Source organism: Penicillium maclennaniae (assembly GCF_028827695.1).
Source record: "Penicillium maclennaniae strain IBT 15551 chromosome Unknown utg000007l:1.0-4884863.0:1.0-4888362.0, whole genome shotgun sequence".
In the NCBI taxonomy this organism is placed as follows: Eukaryota; Fungi; Ascomycota; class Eurotiomycetes; order Eurotiales; family Aspergillaceae; genus Penicillium; species Penicillium maclennaniae.
The window spans coordinates 4228368-4246642 of record NW_026623219.1 but is presented as its reverse complement, the minus strand read 5'-3'; the positions used below and the strand labels follow the sequence as shown (position 1 = coordinate 4246642).

General features: G+C 49.4%; 6 protein-coding genes across 6 annotated transcripts; 5 read left to right on the top strand and 1 right to left on the bottom strand.

Moving 5' to 3' along the window:
* Positions 1-522: 522 nt before the first annotated feature.
* On the top strand, positions 523-2364 carry N7477_008789 (uncharacterized protein; the record flags this gene model as incomplete). The annotated part of the gene is made up of 2 exons (XM_056970452.1): positions 523-1996; positions 2051-2364. The coding sequence occupies 2 exons, from the start codon at positions 523-525 to the stop codon at positions 2362-2364; spliced, it is 1788 nt and encodes a 595-aa protein (XP_056820484.1).
* Positions 2365-5615: 3251 nt separating this feature from the next.
* On the top strand, positions 5616-9194 carry N7477_008788 (4a-hydroxytetrahydrobiopterin dehydratase; the record flags this gene model as incomplete). The annotated part of the gene is made up of 5 exons (XM_056970451.1): positions 5616-5873; positions 5933-5995; positions 6049-6184; positions 6765-8336; positions 8392-9194. The coding sequence occupies 5 exons, from the start codon at positions 5616-5618 to the stop codon at positions 9192-9194; spliced, it is 2832 nt and encodes a 943-aa protein (XP_056820483.1).
* Positions 9195-10525: 1331 nt separating this feature from the next.
* Positions 10526-11137, top strand: N7477_008787 (uncharacterized protein; the record flags this gene model as incomplete). The annotated part of the gene is made up of 1 exon (XM_056970450.1): positions 10526-11137. The coding sequence occupies one exon, from the start codon at positions 10526-10528 to the stop codon at positions 11135-11137; it is 612 nt and encodes a 203-aa protein (XP_056820482.1).
* A 1002-nt stretch (positions 11138-12139) lies between these two features.
* On the top strand, positions 12140-13360 carry N7477_008786 (uncharacterized protein; the record flags this gene model as incomplete). The annotated part of the gene is made up of 1 exon (XM_056970449.1): positions 12140-13360. The coding sequence occupies one exon, from the start codon at positions 12140-12142 to the stop codon at positions 13358-13360; it is 1221 nt and encodes a 406-aa protein (XP_056820481.1).
* A 416-nt stretch (positions 13361-13776) lies between these two features.
* Positions 13777-14874, top strand: N7477_008785 (MIP transporter; the record flags this gene model as incomplete). Its single annotated transcript, XM_056970448.1, has 4 exons — positions 13777-13999; positions 14090-14590; positions 14668-14759; positions 14797-14874. The coding sequence occupies 4 exons, from the start codon at positions 13777-13779 to the stop codon at positions 14872-14874; spliced, it is 894 nt and encodes a 297-aa protein (XP_056820480.1).
* Positions 14875-15275: 401 nt separating this feature from the next.
* N7477_008784 (glycoside hydrolase family 71 protein) lies at positions 15276-17049 on the bottom strand (the record flags this gene model as incomplete). The annotated part of the gene is made up of 2 exons (XM_056970447.1): positions 15276-16883; positions 16945-17049. 2 exons carry the CDS (start codon positions 17047-17049, stop codon positions 15276-15278), a joined length of 1713 nt encoding a protein of 570 aa, XP_056820479.1.
* Positions 17050-18275: the final 1226 nt, after the last annotated feature.

Here is an 18275-nt window from a genome sequence, read left to right as displayed (position 1 = left end):
TGCATGGTATCATGCTGTATCCAGTCGAGTTCATGTCACTCAGAAACTATTCGGGGAGTTGGGGAGTCGGGGGGATGAGTCGCAAAAAAAGCGGGTATACCACCCACGGGGAAACGATCAGTCGGTAAGCCGCTTGACGGAAAAAAGAGGAAGGTCGGGAACGAGAGCAATGTTCTGGACATTGTGGAAAAACGTAAGGAAACTGGAGACTATATTCAGATAGAACAAAATTAAATTAAAACAAAAAAGGAAAAAAGAAAAAAAGAAAAATCAAATGCGAAAAAAAAGAATCGGTCGATGGAACCAGGGAAATGGAATCGCCGCATTAGACTGGCCGCATCGTGCCTTCTGTTTCCTGCTGTTGTATTTATTGTTTCCTTTCTTCCTCTTTCTTGATTTCCATTCTCCTCTTCTTCTCTTATAATTCTGGGCCCTGTCCTGATCCCCCCAAACATCTAATTAAGAGTGAGTGTCACTTGTTCTATCGCGGACCTTGCCGATACTAACTATCAATAGTTCAGCATGGCCAGCGTCTCCGACAATTTCGGCGGCGGCCGTGATCCCGTGCCGTCCTCCGATGTCTCCAGCACCACTCAGGCCGATCAAATTCATGCCGTCATGAGCGAGAAGTCGGAGGGCGATGGGCGGTACGAACTCGAGCCCACGACTCCATCCGGACGGGTCGTGCTCACCGAGGATATGTGTTACGACCAGCTCGGATATTCTTTCAGCGAGAAGCGCAAGTGGATGATCATCAGTGTTATCTTCTTGGTGCAGGTCTCCATGAACTTCAATACTTCGCTTTACTCCAATGGTTTGGCGGGAATCTCTGAGGAGTTTGGTGTCTCCATGCAGGCGGCGCGTTGTGGTGCCATGATTTTCCTGGTGTTGTACGCTTTCGGCTGTGAGCTCTGGGCTCCATGGAGCGAGGAACTGGGTCGCAAGCCTATTCTCCAGGCCTCTCTCTTCCTTGTCAATTGTTTTCAGCTGCCCGTGGCTCTTGCCCCCAACTTCGCCTCCATCATGGTTGGCCGTGCTCTCGGTGGTCTTTCTTCCGCCGGTGGCTCGGTAACTTTGGGCATGATTGCAGATCTTTGGGAAGCCGACACTCAACAGTACGCCGTGGCGGCTGTCGTCTTTTCTTCAGTCGGTGGATCAGTTCTCGGTCCTGTTATCGGTGGCTTCGTTCAGGCGTATCTCCCTTGGCGCTGGAACATCTGGATTCAGTTGATCTTTGGCGGCTTCGTTCAGATCATGCACTTGTTGCTTGTCCCCGAAACCCGGACCACTGTCCTGATGGATCGCATTGCGAAGAAGATGCGCAAGAGCGGCGAGCATCCCAATATTGTGGGCCCTACTGAGGGCATGTCCTTCCGCCAACGCTTCCCCCCGCGTGAGCTCATGCTCACCTGGATCCGTCCTTTCCGCATGTTCCTGACCGAGCCCATCGTATTGACGCTCTCTTTGCTGAGTGGTTTCAGTGATGCTCTGATTTTCATGTTCATTCAGTCGCTTTCTCTGGTCTACAGCCAGTGGGGATTCAACACCTGGCAGCAGGGTCTGGCTTTCATTCCCATTGTCGTTGGATACTTCATTGCGTGGTTCTCGTGGTTCCCCGTCATCAAACGCAACGTGAAGGAGCGCCACGATAACCCCGAGAGTGAACGCGCCCAGTACGAGTCTCGTCTGTGGTGGCTGCTGTATACCGCGCCTTGCCTGCCCATTGGCCTGATTGGCTTCGCTTGGACCACTTTACCCCAATGCCACTGGATTGGTTCTATGATCTTTGCTGCCATCATTGGTATTGCCAACTATGCCATTTACATGGCTACCATCGATTATATGATCTGTGCCTACGGCCCTTACTCTGCCTCCGCAACCGGCGGCAACGGATGGTCTCGCGATTTCTTGGCTGGTGTGCTCACCATCCCGGCTACGCCTTTCTTCACCAATATTGGCGACAAATACCACGTTCCATATGCCTGCACCATTCTCTGTACGTCCAATAAAAACTGAAAACCCCCATGAAAAATGCTAACATGATTTCTAGTCTGTATCTCGGTTGTACTGGTCATTGCAGTCTACGTGATCTACTGGAAGGGCCCGACTCTCCGCAGGCGCTCCCCCTTCGCTCAGCAACTCTCCGAAGCTCGACACGACGCAGCCATTTCGAGCCGCCGTCCTTCCAAGGTCCCGATGGCGTCGCGTGCGAGCTCCTACGCTCGATCCGCGCAGGATCTCCGCATGCGGCAAGCGATGGGCAGCCGCCCCGGTTCGCGCGTCACCTCGCGGGCCAACTCGCGGGCCAACTCGCGGGCCAATTCCCGCCGCAACAGTATGGTTGATGCTGAAAAGGTTCTCTGAAATCTGCAGTCAAGGCGATTACGAGCGGGGTTGAGCCCTTCTCGCTGGAAATTTATCAGCATTTCCACATCTTTTCACTTCTCTGTGCATGTCTTCAATCGCACAAATCCTTGCGCTGGGCGTGGCGAACTCTAATTATCTTTTACCGGTCGGCTGTTATCTGATTTTCTTGCATGATTAATAACCTACGGGCCCCTCGCACATTACGGTGCCTGAACGATAGTGTCGCAAGACATTGAGTCTTAGGTGTGATGCTTTTCTCTGCTTTTCTCTGCGCAAAAGTCGAGATTTACAAACTGGGGATGTCATGTACGTTACGAGACTTTGCGAGGCGGGATGCAGGTCACGAATTGTATACGTTAGCTGATTCCTCGGTTGAATGTTCATGTTTCGTTACATTTTATCTCCAGATTTCTCCAGATCTCGTACTGAAGGTGGGCCATAGTAACACTTGGGGTTGAATCGGGGCCCCGGGAACCAGAATGGTGGAGCGTCTCCACGGTCGGATAGGCAAGCTGTGCGGAGAGCTCGCGTGGCTTGGTCGATATCCGGCAACCGTCGTCCTGTTCTAGTCAATGGCTGAGTGGCAATGTAGTATTCACGGTAGGTCAAATGATCTGACCAATTCCGGGGAAAAAGTCTGGTATATTGTGGCGCAGGCTGGAGTGGTCGGTGGCATGTATCCGGGGCGGTCGTGAACCAACTCCGTTACATATATGCGTTTTTAGGGACTTGGTGAAGACTGTCGCAGTTACATGAGCAAGGCATTTCATGTTGATGGCCATGGAACTCGTCCATGCATTGGCAGTCCTGGGCAAACAAGTCAAAGACTCGAGCGGGACAAACAGCCCTTTCCATGATGATCACGTCTCTGCCCGCCCTAATATAAGAAGCTAGTTTTCTTGCATACCTTGCCGTATATTCGGACAGCAAATGCCACCGGTAATATGCCTTGCATCCACCAGTCCGAACAAGTCAAATCTTGTTCGTGCGCGTGAGCGTCAAGATGGTACTGCATGATTCGAATAGCTTCCTATCCCTGTTTACTACTGACCCTTTTGCACTCACCTGGCGAATTGTCATAGCTAGACCTAAAGGACCTCTCTGCTCTCAACTGCAGGAAGCCGAGCTGTGTCAGAGGTAGGCATGTATTGTACGTTGAGCAGCTGAGTCATGACCCCGCACGATACAGTGGCGTATCATTAGTATTTGCACCCCAGTACATTGCATCCTGACCGCCCTTAATACACCGCCTACCCATTATATCCACCCACAACCCCTATTATTATCTGCCTATAATCCTCTTCCTATGATCCTCTAAACCATGCCTCGCAGTCCTAAGCTTGAACTATATATACGCGAGCGTATATGTGAGTCAAAACGATCAGCAAAATGGGGTGCAAAACGTATCCAGAAGAATACGTTCCCTGATATTCCTCTTTCTACTATCCACTATACCCTCCGGTAAGATCTAAAGCGTTCAAAAGGTGTTTCCCTACCTCGCTCTAGCGTACCTCGTAAGCTTACTGCGGAGGACCGAGACCGTATATATGATACTATTTAAAACCGCCCTAATATTACCCGCGAGGATCTGCTTACTGAGGTTAATTATAAGGTTAAAGCGATATCAATCTAGCGTTTAATGTATAATATAGGCCTCCGAAAGTGGCGAAAGATAAACCGACCTTACCTTATACCTATTTACGCTACGAAACGTCTTACCTAGGCTTTAGCTTATCGCTATTTTATACTAAAGGACTAAAAAAGGGTTTTTTGGTCGGATAAAATAACTATTAAACGCGGATAAGGTACTCGGAAGGAGTAGATATTTATTCCTCCTAAAAATTAGCTTTAAGAGCGCGAGTCTAGTATCTAAATAACTCTATCGAAAGGGAAATAGACAAAATAAATATTCTAGGCTTATTTCTTAGGCGCTCCGCGAAAGACTGGCTTAATTCCTTTATTCGGAGATCTTACTACGGATCGTTAAGGGTATCACAAAAGAGATTATTTATAATCTTTATCGTAGTATCCTACCTACCTTACTATCGAACGAGGATACTATCTTTTAATATAATAATGCACCAATATATATTATATATATTGTCCAAACCCTTCTCCGTGAGTTAAATATTACTGTAATAGATTAGCCGCCTTATTCGCCAGATTTAAACCTAATTAAGAACCTCTGGGGGCTATTAAAGGCTAATATATTAAAGCTACGGCCGTGGCTTCGCGAGATGCCTAATAATAATATTACTTAGGCAGAGCTAGTAGATATAGCGTAGGCTACGTGGGAACAGCTTACGATTAGGCACTTTATTAATCTAGCTAAGACTATGCCTCATCGTGTAGAGGAAGTGATTCGGTATGAAGGGTGGCATATTAGTTATTAGAAATAGAACTCTATTCTACCGGCAGAATATATGTGGGTCGAAGTACTGGGGTGCAAATACTAATGATATGAGACTGTACATGCATCACATGCATCTCTTGTGTCGTCCAGGTCTACCTGAAAGCTTCTGACACTCTCTCCCGGGGATCTGCCAATCACTCGATAGTATTTACCAAATACGGCCTCTATTCTAAAGTGAGTACCGTAACCTAGGGTCGCTATGATTTTGATGGGCGACAGTGCTCAGGGTCACTTGCCTGCTGTGACCCTCGGCATCTGACTTCTGCCCTTAATGCATTACCGTTTAGTTGCCACAAAGTTGGCTTATACACGACATTACCTAATGTCCCAAAGCTGCTCATTACAAGTTTTGTCCTCCCTTGCTATGTTTCCGTATACCTTTGTGTTCGCTTTCTAGCACCTCATCCTGTCGTAAAATGACGTTTGATGAGGAAAAGTATGCACGATATCGAGGGCTTTGGAATCTCCACTCTTGAATCGCATTGTTACTGTATGATGTTCACTACAGTTTCCCAACGCATGTATTGCGTACCCACTTGACAATCCATTTGATTTTCTGCCAATCACCACCTTGAGCATCACTAAGGCCGATATGTTTGTGGTCATGAAGGATCACGTGGCAACATCAGCACGGATGAATGCGTTGGGGGACTGTCAAGCTCAAGTCATGCGTCAATTGACCGTAGTTGAAATACCTACCTTGCGTCTCCAATTGACGTATTGGAACGTGGTGTATTTCACTCAGGGAAACCCCGATAAGATTAGCAGACTGGCCCGTGCACTGGCGAGAACCAGACTGGCGAGCTCTCAACTCCGAACCGCAGCAGCTGCAGCCATGGCAAGCCTCCCCGCTCTGCGTCTCGGACGAATTGCCCTGCAAAGACCCGTCTTTGTATCTGTACCTCGACTGCTGCCTCTCGCTCCCCAACTCCGAATGGCCTCCAACACGCCGACACCGCGCTTTGCAGAAGGCGAAGACCCGCAGCAGCTTGGATCGGACACCGCAGCGCTGCAGCAGCAGGGATGGGCACTGGACGCGGACGGAATGGGTGTGACCAAGACATTCTATTTCAAAAGCTATTTCAAGGCCGTCGTATGTAATTTTTCTTTTGGAAAAGCGCGACTGAACTATTTGGGACTAACTCGTGCCAGTCCTTCGTGAACCTGATCGCCTCGGAGAGCGCGGCGAAGAAACACCATCCTACTATGACTGTGGTAAGCGGGCATCGAAACGAGGAATTTCGATCATGTTAAACTAACGCGCGCAGCGGATCGGCTCGGTCGATGTTCACTGGACTACTCATCGCCCGCGCGGCCTCACGGTCAAGGATATTGCGATGGCGCAGCATTGTGACAATGGGGCCGAGCTGATGGGATGTGTTGAGTCCGAACAAGGATTGAAGTGTGGGCCAAAGTGAGACCCGAGAAGTCAGACGAGTCCTATACCGTGGCACGACAGGTTACCGAGAGAGGAAAGTTGAAACTCAGTGGAGAAGAACGTTAAGCTCCACTTGAGGATCGAGATTTCTGATTTAATTTAGCCGTGAGGCAGGGCTCCGTAGGCTGTTGGCTGTTGGCTGTTGGCTGTAGGCTGTAGGGGGTTGTTAGGCTGTAAGCTATAAGCTGTAGGCACCGGTCATTGCGTGGTACTTTTGTATAACATAAAAGGAGCCATGAAATGAAAGGCCCAGGGGTGGCTAGTTTTAGCGCGCCTCAATTTTACTGTATGCACTTCACATCACGTTGGGGGACTAGAAGGTCATGATTTCCCCCCCCCACACTCGCTAATTCCACTCATCGTACCATTTCGTGTTTCCGTGTTCCCTCGTTCCTGGTTCCTGGTTCCTTGATTTCTCTCCATGTTCTCTTAGTCCGATGACGTTCGCCTAGTGCGCGCCCACGTTGCCCACTCGATGATCATTACCTCGTTGATCGCCTCCTTTTCCTCCATCTTCAAACGGCAATGCGCTGTTGCTGACGCCAGTGAAGATGACCCAGGACATGGGCGACATGTCCGTGACTCCGGACTCTGTGCCGCCTTCATTTGGTGAGCGCAGAGGGCATCGACTCGCACCGCTACAGACCAATTTCAGTCACCCGCCATCTGGTGAACCAACTAAAGCGCCGTCGCGATTGCAGCGTCCGCGCCCACAAGATTACCCTAGCATTAATGGTTCCAGGGAGCCAATTCCTCTCCAGAGTCCAGTCAAGCGACAAACTTCTAAGAGCAGTTTGCGCAACTTGTTCGCACGCGACAAAGCTGCCCGCGCTGCGGCCCCCAACCCCAAATTGGCTGAGATTGAGGAGGCACAGCCCGCAACACAAACAGTCCCCGTAGCCGACAATTCTCTTTCTCCCGACGTCCTGTCACCACAGACAGTAGCCTCAAGTTTCACCTTGACCTCTCCAACAACGCCGAAACCACCGGCAACCTTGACAACCGCGCGCCCAGCACCGCAGCCAGTCATTGATTCTAAACAACGGTCTCAGGAACAGTATGGTTGGAAGCCACCACCTCTATTCCAGGCCTATCCCCAATCATTCAAACATGAGTGTCTTGCTGCGCCTGCCATTTCGGCAGATTCAATTCTGCGACTTCATGCGACAATGGGGAAGAGCGAGCCGGACAGTGGCCGAACCAACTCGCTAGCGCAAGACGAAGCAGCCGATGCAGCACGTAAGAAGAAGGAGCAAAAAGAACGGAAACATACACGGACTCTATCTAGTACTATAAACAAGGTTGAATGGACAAAGAAGGTATACGTCCTTTCTACGACCGGCTATATCCTTCAGTACGCAGGCGAAGGCAAAAACGACCGTCTCCCGGAGAGGATGCTGCCGTTGGGTCCCAAATCGGTAGCGTTTGCCAGTGATGCTATCCCGGGGAAACACTGGGTCCTTCAGATTTCTCAAAATTCGACGCCAGACACCGGGCCTGAGCCATCAGAGCCGTCCAAGCCACGATTGCGCTTCGGCTTCCACCGAGCAAACACGCGACGTCTGGCAAGCAGCTTTCTTTTGGTTTTCGATAATCCCGAATCGATGATCTCTTGGCTGACAGTGGTCCGGACGGAGATTGAAGCTAGGGGAGGGCCCAAGCTCACGACCGAGAAGCACTCTGAAGACGATGAGATGCCGGAGCCTCAAATTCGGTCCAAGTCAAGTGTTCGGAAAATGGTTAAGAAAGACCCGCATCGCGTTTCCAGTCTATTCCTGCAACCGGTGAACCTGCAATCTCCTCATGAGGAGGATGATAGTACGTCTGCCAGAGGGATGACTTACCAGTCTCGGCGAAGCTCCTATGTTTCTATGAACCGCCGTTCAATCATTGACTCCCGAACTGGATCCATGTCTACAAGCACCTCCGATGCGCACCGATCATCGTTCACATCTACAGACCTCCCTGGCTCTCCGCCAGAAGTTCCCTTGCCACATGATATGGAATCAACACGCGCACGCAATTCACCCACAGCCAGCCAGAACAAGCGCCAATCACTTTTCGTGTCTCAGCCGCAGGCCGTTCTCAACTCAACTCGTCCCGAACATGTACAAACTAGTTCACCGCCGGCCGCATTCCCCTGAAGAATTGGCTCGAAGTGCCTCCCCACCAGCTCCCAACTTCAGCGTTCCCCTATTCAGCAAAAAGTTTGCGGCCAGACCGGGACCAACACCCATCGTCAATGGTCAGCCCGCATCGGTGGCTGGTGTTCTTCGCCGAGGCGAAAGCACCGAGTTCAATATCTCCAACATGTCCTCTCCCCCGCAGTCGCCCACATATAGCATGGCAAGTTCGCGCCACACAGAATCTTCGGAGCCATCCTTTATGCCTCTCGACGCAACTAGTAGGCGGACGTTACGGACGTTCAACTCCGAGGATGCTCTCTCAAGGATGGTGCGCTCGGGACAACCAGCCCCAAATTTCTCCCGCGTACCTCGAGCCTCCGACACGAGTTCTCCACCTTCTAGGCCTCTGAGCTTGGTTGGTCGCTCTGGATCTGGACTTGGCATCCAGCTGCACCCAGAAGTACAAATGCCAACCATGTCTCCTCCACTGCCTCCTGCAGAGCCCGCTCCTACGCAACCCTTGCCGTCCTTGCCTACCCAGGCCCAACCTCCCTATAGCATGTCTCGTCGAAAAAGCATGCCAGGCCTGGGCCTATCAATGGGCCCTCCGGCACCACCACCAAATTGTCCACTCCCTAAGATCCCTCCTTCCATTGCCGCGCAGGCGCAGGCACCAACGCCAACCCCCCGGCCGGCCAACGTCTCGGAGACCGGCCGGTTCTACGGCTCTCAGCAGGTCCGTGAGCACGTTCAGGACCGACGGAAAAGCAACATCGAGGAGTTCCCACCTCCACCATCCGGGAAACTTACCAAGACGGCTGCTCGGCAATCTCGCATGATCCTTCAATGATCCACCCATGCACATAATGCACGACTTTTACATCTCTCTTTTCGCATCGTTCAGCACACCTGAGCCCCCTTTCCCAACCTTCTACCTATACAATTTTTTCTAAAACCATATACCACCGCCGCACAATATCGCATAATGGTGTCTGCACAGACCTACATTGCCCGCATTTGCTTCTTGTCAATATCATGACCGCATCCCACTCCCTTGCATTCATACGCATCTGGAACACTACGGATCTCTCTCCGGAATCCCTGCTGGACTCTTCAAAACGACGATACCCGTCTTGGCATCTCTTCTGTCTTCATTTCACTTCTCAAGCTGTCTTATATATACCCCTTTTTTGGAAGCCTGATATTGTCAAGACACACCTGATTTACATCTCAGTTTACCTTCACTACATATTATATCGATTCACAATTTATCATTTATATTGTCTTCAGATATATCTGCATAGCACGCAGTTGTCTCCAGATAGATGTGCATGTCTCCCTTGGTAGGCTTGATCAGACGCCTTTCGCTGCTTCACAATACTTCACCGTAAATCAATCACATGTAGCCATCGCGTTTCTTCAATGCTAGCGCTATGTGACGACGCCAGCCCCGGTTGGTGGCAGTGGTCATGATGAACCTCCTCTCGTCTTTTGTAATGATCTGACGGCTGCAATTCTACCTTTTCGTGAAACAATTGGCGGGTCTCTTGTCAATTCTGTTCGCTGTGCCAGTGGACGAGATTTCGTGATTCCTTTCTTGAACCATGGTCTATTGAATGTAGTGAAATCTTCTCAGGTGTTATTTCTACTCCAGACTGAATACACTCCCGCCCAAAGAATCAGACGTGTATTCGAAGGTGCCTATCGTTTTGCTAGAAATTGCTCGGTGTCCTCAGCGCGATGGGATTGATTCTTCCGTGATTTCTCGCCCAGCAATTCAACCAAATTCCCTGTCGTGGAGATGAGCCATGTCCGACCCATCAATGTGACAGATAACTCGGCTGTTCAAACTGTGGGTGCAGCGTTCGCCGGATGGCACCTTGGTACCTGAGACGGATGCGCGATCCTGGTGGTGCGGTCCCTTGTTTCTCCCCAAATTTCCACCAGTAAACTAGCGCCTCACTAGTTCTTGCCTCAACGGGCTACATGTCCAATTTAGGGGTTCATGCTCGGCCAGAAAGGGTTCTCGTCGCTTCAAGATGCGCTTTCTCTTCTAGCTCAAAGCAGTTTGCCACGAGGACAGGACTTGGCGAATAGAGTCGGTGTGGTATAAGTCCCCTGGAGACTTTCTGCCATGGCCATTAACATGTTTCTCTATTGTAGATAGAGTTCAAGACGATCATGAGCATCTGGAAGTCGTTGGTACTCGCGCTAGCAGCTTCTGCGGTAGCTTTGCCTCCGCCTTCCCACGAGGCAGAGGATGACTTTGACTGCGATGACGACGAAGACTTTGGCGAGGAGCTGGTTCAATTGATTGAACACATTCCCAAAGGACGGTCTTTCTGTCGCAATTTAATAGATTCCACTTGTGATGCAGTGACTTTGACCGAGACTGTGATTCCCTTCTCTACTACGACTGCCAAAGATGTTGAGACAGCTACAATCACCCAAGATGTAACAGCCACCCTGACAGTCTATGTCACGGTACCTGTCACGACTGATTTGACTTGCACGGCTACTGTTGACATGACGACTCTGGCAACAGCTCAGACGACACAGGACATTACAACGGACATTACGGAAACGGTCATCACGGAGATTACTACGACTCAGATCACTACTAAAACGCTAGACTTTACGGATAGCCAGACAATGACTCAAATTACAGATATCACTGCTACTGCAACGGCATACCGCAAGTTGGTGTGGCGACAGCTTGCTGTGACAATTGTGGTGGTTGTGGTTGTTTCAACGTTGCTTGTACTTTCCACGGTCATTGCGACGGTAGTTTGAACCGTTGTGGGTACTACAGTGACTGTGATAAGGATTGACGAAGTAGACGTGACAGTCGAAATTTCTATGACATCCACGGTAACACTTGCAGTCTCGGTTGTAGTGGTTAATAAACTTGATCCAGAACCCTAACTTTGATGGTGGTGACTCATTTGGCGCTTCTGGCGGTGTCCTTGTCCTTACCCCCTGGACATCCATCAGGACTGGCACTGCCAGCATGTCATACAGCTCTGCTACAATAGCCCCCCTATGGTCTCCTACTCTCCAACGGCGCAGGCCTCGGTACTGCAATCATTGCACAATTCTATCAACACCATTGTGGGGAAGACATACACTCTGTCTTGGTGGTATGAACTCACGGGTCGGAATGCAGGGTGCAACTTCTACTATGGCTTGGATAATGCCAATTCAGACTCGTACCTCTTTGCTCTAATTAGTGGGCCCAGGAGTACATGGAGAGAGGCTTCGATCAGCTTCAAGGCTAGCTCCACGTTGACTACCCTGTCTTGCCGCATGTATGCTAACATTCCTTCAACAGTCGCACTTGATCCAATTCTGGGTTGAGTGTTGACGGGATAATTTAAGATAAGATTGTTTCCAGTCCTTTGATCAACAAATTTAATAATCAATACTTAGAGACTCTATCTTACTTGACAAATATGTTTTTTGCCATTGCGGTAAGCAAAATGGCAACTCGAGAGAAGCATGAGGGTCTTGATAATCATAGTGATAAGTACGCTAGACATGATCCACAGACATCAATAGACCGGCACTTTGCCGTTATTTCTTTGAATTGTTCATAAATCCCTCCACTTATACGGCTGGCCTAAGTCAAATGGCCTTTGGACTAGAATGCACGTCGTAGTGTGATTTGTACCGTTGCAGGATCCCTGTTGTCTGCTTATGTTAGCAGTTGGGGGCCGAACCTCCCAGCAGCAGCGTCAGCCTCATGAGTCAAGCAACATTTTGTATACTGTCCACCAGCCGTTTTCACATAGAAACATGACACAGAAAGTCCTCAGTCCAAAGGCGATAGCCTGGGCTGTTATTGCTCTCGCGACGGGCATACTCTACCGATCCATCTTGCACAACATCATCTTTACTACTATCGGCATCGGACGAGAGATCCAGTCATTCGCCGATTTCCCATGGACCTGCAACCACCTCCGTCATCCTCTACTTGAAGGCTGCGAAGATATATGGCTTGATGGCCTAGGGAGAAAGCTATATGCAACATGTGCCAGTCTTGACTCCCGACTGGGCTGGTCTCCGGGAGGCAACAAATACAACATCTCCGCGAGATCGCGCACGGATCACATCTCAGTGTTGAACATCGATCAGCCAGGACCTGATGGGCTATATGGCCTGCGTCAACTCAAAGTCGGCGGATACCAGGATGATTTGGATCTGGTCGGGCTTGATGTTCGCAGAATTGAAGGCCGGCTTCGATTTTGGTTGATCAATCATAGACCTCCGGTCGACTCGGCTACTGGAGAGTTCCTGGATGCTTATGCAATGGGTGCAAATTCTACTATTGAGATCTTTGACCTGGATGACGACACGGAGATCTTGGAGCATGTCAAGACCATCGCCAGTGACGCGATCATCTCGCCTAATAATCTTGCTGTGGAGGAAGACGGTCTGGCTTTTGTCATCACCAACGACCACAATACCAAAACTGGCATGTTTCGTGATCTCGAGATGCTGGTTGGTGGAGGTAGTCTGACATACTGCCGATCTGACACGGGGAGGTGTCATGTTGCTGCGAAAGATGGATTCTCCTTCGCGAATGGAATCGTATACGACAAGAATGGGCTGTATTATGTGGCTCACTCGGTGACTGGACATTTGACGGTGCACAAAATGGTCGATGGTCAATTACTCAAGATTGACGAGATCCATACTGGTTACCCCTTGGATAATCTGTCCCTTGATGCCGATGGAAACCTCATTGCTGCAGCGTTCCCTAATTCGATTGCGTTTATGAAGGCCATGAGTAACCCTTATAACGTGAATGTTCCTGCTACTGTTCTCGCGGTTAATAACATTGCCCGTCAGATCGAGGAACGCGGCGGGAAGAACAGCGAGGTCTTCAAGATGGTGGAGGATCGAGATGCTAAGAGCCTTCCCAGCTCGACGGTTGCGGTACACGATGTCAAGTCTCGCCGGCTGTTTCTGGCAGGTATCCTCTCGCCATTTGCTGCTATCTGTGAGCATGTCTAGATGTCTGGCCACTTTCAATAATTCTTAAATAGTCATGACCGATGGAAAACCCTGAACGTTTCCAAAGTTATGGGTGAAACTCAGATCATAAATAGAAATCGCATCTGCGATAATCAACGTTTTGGTACCTTGGCGCAAAGACACCTTGAAAAATCAGTTTGTAGTTGACACTTCACGATTTCACTGGCCTCGTGTGTTTTCCATCGAGAGATTCCGAGTTTCCCATTGAAGCTAGTGCCGCCAGCAACATTCCGCAATAGGACACCGCCCCGCCCTTTATTGCTGACATCGAGCAGGGGATCTGTTCGAAGCCCGTGCTGTGAGAATTGACTAGGAGAATGCATAGGATTCATTCGGGTATACGTCTTGACGTCCATGGATAGAGATCCTCGCCACTCCAATACCAGCAGAACAGGATGGCGCCTCTACGGGCTCAGGTGCAGCCATTCGCTGGCCGGGTTGGTGGAAATCAGGAATTAGTGATTGATCGCGATGATCCTCGCAGTGCCGAGGTCTTGGATAAGGCCCCTGATGCGGCCCCGCTGATGACAGCCCGGGAAGGGCTCAGCTTACAGGGATTTCTGAATGTGGACTACTGGAAATTCGGACTTGTCGAGGGAATAGGCAAGAGCAATCAGTGTGTGGAGGGCGCAAATATAGACTGACCCATGCCAGGTACTATGCTGAATGTGTTCGTAACATCATGGCTATCTATACGGCCGAATTCAGCGCCCGTCGTCCCAACTGGACCAGCGGGTGTTTTTGCAACGGTCAACTTTCTAGGTCCCATATTCGGCGGACTCGGCAACTGGTTGTTTTTGACGCTGTTTATTTTTACTTTTTCAAATGTCAGCGGCAGTCACTTAAACCCAACTATTACAATGGCGACGTTCTTCGCTCGTCTGATTTCATTCCCTCGAATGGTCATTTACATCTTCAGTCAAACGGCCGGCGGCACTTTGGCGGGTCTTATGCTGCGAGCGGGATACGGCACCAGTGACTTCACCGTTGGAGGATGCTTCGTCGACACAAACCTCGTGCCGGTAGACGAGGCCTTTCTTCTTGAATTTATTTTCTGCCTTCTTCTCATATTTCTTTCATTCGGTGTTGGTCTTGATCCTAGACAGGGTACGATATATGGACCTGCTTTATCGCCATTTTTGGTCGGGATGGTGCTTTTCGGTGTGAGCTGGAGCTCCGCATTTACGCGAGCTGGATTCGCCGGCGCGTGTGAGTTTCACCGAGGCCATTGGGCTTAGATCATTTTGGGGAAAAAAAAAGAAAAAGCTGATCTCTAGTCATGGTAGCTGTCAACCCTGCGCGCTGTTTTGGAGTCTATGTCGCGACTGCCTTTCCCAGTTATCACTGGATACATTGGGTAGGATTTAACCCGAAACTGGTTTCAAGATCCTACAGCTAACTCGATCGCTTTCAAGGTTGGACCAGTCGCTGCTTCAATTGGTCACGGTATTGTTTATTATGTTGTGCCTCCTTGGAGGATTCAAGAGCCATGAGTAGTACTTGCCATGAAATAGCGTATCTCGAATCAGTGAGACGTTTTGGCAGTAAAAGTTGCAATTCTCAAGTTTGCTTCAAGAATCAAAAGGAAATGAATTAGGATTGATAGAGTGGTTGTGACTTCGGCGATCGACCATTTTGCAGATTCAAAGCCTCACCAAGGTGAGGTCTAGATACATACGAATTGCGGTTTCCCATTCATCATTAAAGCCGCACTGAGAGCTAAATTATGAAAATACTTGAACATTAAACCGTAAGCCACCATCTGAAGCAGTGAATAGACGGTCGTCTAAACAGCAGCCGCAGTGATGTCTTGATCTCAAACTCTTTCCGCGTGTATGTTGTAGCTTCTTCGCTTATTCCTTGCCTTGCAGTAACAACTCCAACAGTTTCATCCTTAAAGATAGATATCGAATAATAATCCAGCAAATATAAAGAGACCAAGATCAAAACCAGCGCGTATGGAGGTTACGAGCCGCTTGGAACCATTGCTAGCATGTGGAGCGGAATGTGGATGCGAATGTGTCGCCGTCTGGTTTCCAGAGCACTTTTTCTCGGGGCAGAATCCGTAGTAGCAAGCAAAAGAACACAAGCCTGAGTAACTTTGATCGCCATCTTTGGGGCTTCCCTTTTCGTACGTGGGCTTTGGTCGTCTCTTCTGGGTCCCCATTGCAGTACAATAACAAGTGTCGATAGGACAGTATCCGTAACGACAAGTGAATTTGCAAAGATCTGTAAAGTTCGTGGAGCCTGCTCCATCGACACAGACCTGTTTCGAGAGTGGAAGCTTCGGGGCAACTGGACGGAAGGTAGTTCCTGAAGTCGCACTTCCCACCCATGCGTTGAAATTGGCGAAACCGTCAGTGCATTTATCAGTGATGGCCCGCCCATCGATATGTACTATCTCCTTTCCATCGCGCGAAATTGTGACAATAGTCGTTCCTAGATGGTCATGGTCGAAGTCGAAATTGCCGTGATAGATACCGATGCCACCATTTGGCTCGAACTCCCACAACGCATCCTCTTCGATGCCGTCAATGCTCACTTGGACCGAAGCGTTGGAACGTAGAAGCGCTGAGAAGAATATTTTGTCTTTGAAAGACCGATCTTTATTCTGCTCCTGGCTGTCAGGGCAAGCGCTGCCAGGTTGAGTCCGGTACCAAACGACTAGATTCTCCTCTGTCATCGATGCTGTTCCATTTTTGTACAAATCGATTACGTATGGAAGTTGAAGTCTCCAACCGTCGTGTGGCATATTTTGCGCGTAATTGTAAGGCGCTTTTCCCGTGGTGAAAACCCCGTATCCTTTCTCATTCAAGGGCCCAACGTAATGTGACTCTCCATAATCGTTCCAGGAGATAATCTCAACCCACTCAGGCTCGAGGAAAGCAACCTCCACCCACCTAGAATACCAGAGGTCATCGCCATGGTAGGCCCAATTTTTGTCATAGCCAGGCATATCGGCGTAAAACCACGGCGATGCTGGCATGAGATATGGCTTCCCGTTCAAGTTATCCAGATACGAGGCATCAATGTAGGTGTCCATTGGCTGACCATCCGTAGGCCAGGCTGCCCATGAGAACAACCCATCCACAACACCATCTGCCAGCCTAAGGGCGGCTTGTGCGCCTATTGATGACCAGTCGGGCACAAAGAAACATCCAGTCTTTTTCTTGATCTCGATCCAGTCATCGGCATGATCGGGCCCTTCAAAAGTCGAAACGAACGGCTTTCCGTTGTATTTGTAATGGGCGGAACTAGATGAATATTTCTGCAGGAACGCAATCACATCAGACTGTGGCCAAGATCCATTGCCCGCGTAGTCGAAGGAGAAGAACAGCTGAAATCCTAGAGACTCCGCCGCGTTGAAGACATTGGCAACTGCCTGCTCACTCGTGGAAACTCCATACGCCATGTTGAGCGCAAACGCATCAACATGGCTGTCTTTGGCAAGCGAGATGTCATTCCTAAAGTCGTCAACTTCATATTGCGCGGCGTTCGCCATCTATTCGTGCCCATATCAGTCAGATATTTCCATAGAAACATACTCGAATACCAAGTCTTACCATAAAATGAGCAAACACGGCCTTTGCAGAGGCACGAGAGGGCAAATACAAGATCTGAAGCAGAATGATCAGATGCCTCCGTATGGAGACTACTGTCAACTCCATGATGAATTTGGCAAAGATTGACCTTACGCCTGAGTGGAGAAGCCGATTCCTTGTTGCATGGGGAGAGAAATGAATCAAACAATTAGATTGCAGCAGAATCCGAAGTACAAATACCTCTACATCTTCGGTTGCACTATAGCCAAACCCTTTTTAGGTTACACCATTGCACTCTTCCGCCGGTCAGAACCCGTTGTATAGGCACAAAGACGGATTCCATGATTGATATTTACTAGGAACGTATATATGTGTTCGGCCTTGAAGGCTGTGCGCCCGTGAATCTACCTGCAGCGCTTGCTGCGTTAAATCAAGGCGTTGTTGAGAAACGGCCTCAAAAGTCGATCCCATTTTCCATTGTACCCTAGCCTTGCAACATTTTCACTGACTGATCTAGGCTCCAATGAAGTCCGGCGCGCCCGATCCGGTAGACTGGGATCTTTATGACATCGAGTATGGAACGAGCCGGGATCGTAGTGGCTTTACTTGTCGACAGTAGTGACGAGAAGAAGACGTTACACTTGCTCGCACCGTATAGGTGCACGGATAGCTCTTCGCCGTTTTTTTCGGATCTCCGGACTGCATTTGTGCCACTCATGCACTTGCACGATTTCTGGTGATCTGGCAGTGCAGGTGGAAGATTGCATTGCAGGCCCGGACAGGCCAGAGTCTTACCTTACTGTGGATATCTTGAGCGCTGTGTCTCTTTAGATTATTACGAGCCCCAATGATCCTCACGCCTCTGGCACTTTTCCCAAAATTTCACATCACTACACTGCATGTTGCAACCAAATCAAGTTTTTTTGCATCTATGGCAAAATCCCGGTTTCCCATCCTGATTCATGCTTTGATCATTGGATGATTTGATTTCCCATGCCGGATCTTTGCCTAATAAACATGACTTCAGCACACGCCCTATCTCAAGAATGCAAGATGGCGCAAGGTGGATCGCTCCTATCGTGATTCAGGAGGAACACGATAGTCTTTTGTAGTCCTGGGCTATAACCTACATGGCTTGGAAACCTCGACCATCATACTTTTACGTCCTCTATTCGCTCTCTCAGATGTCATGGTCTCCTGCTATTAACCGAGTCCATCGTTTATCCGCCATCCATATCGCCAATACCTCTAGATCTAGGGACTTTTCGTCCAGGTTTGAAGCAGTGACGTATCTGAATAGACACACTAACTTTTAGTGCATCGTCAAACTCAACACCTTCCTGAATGAGCCC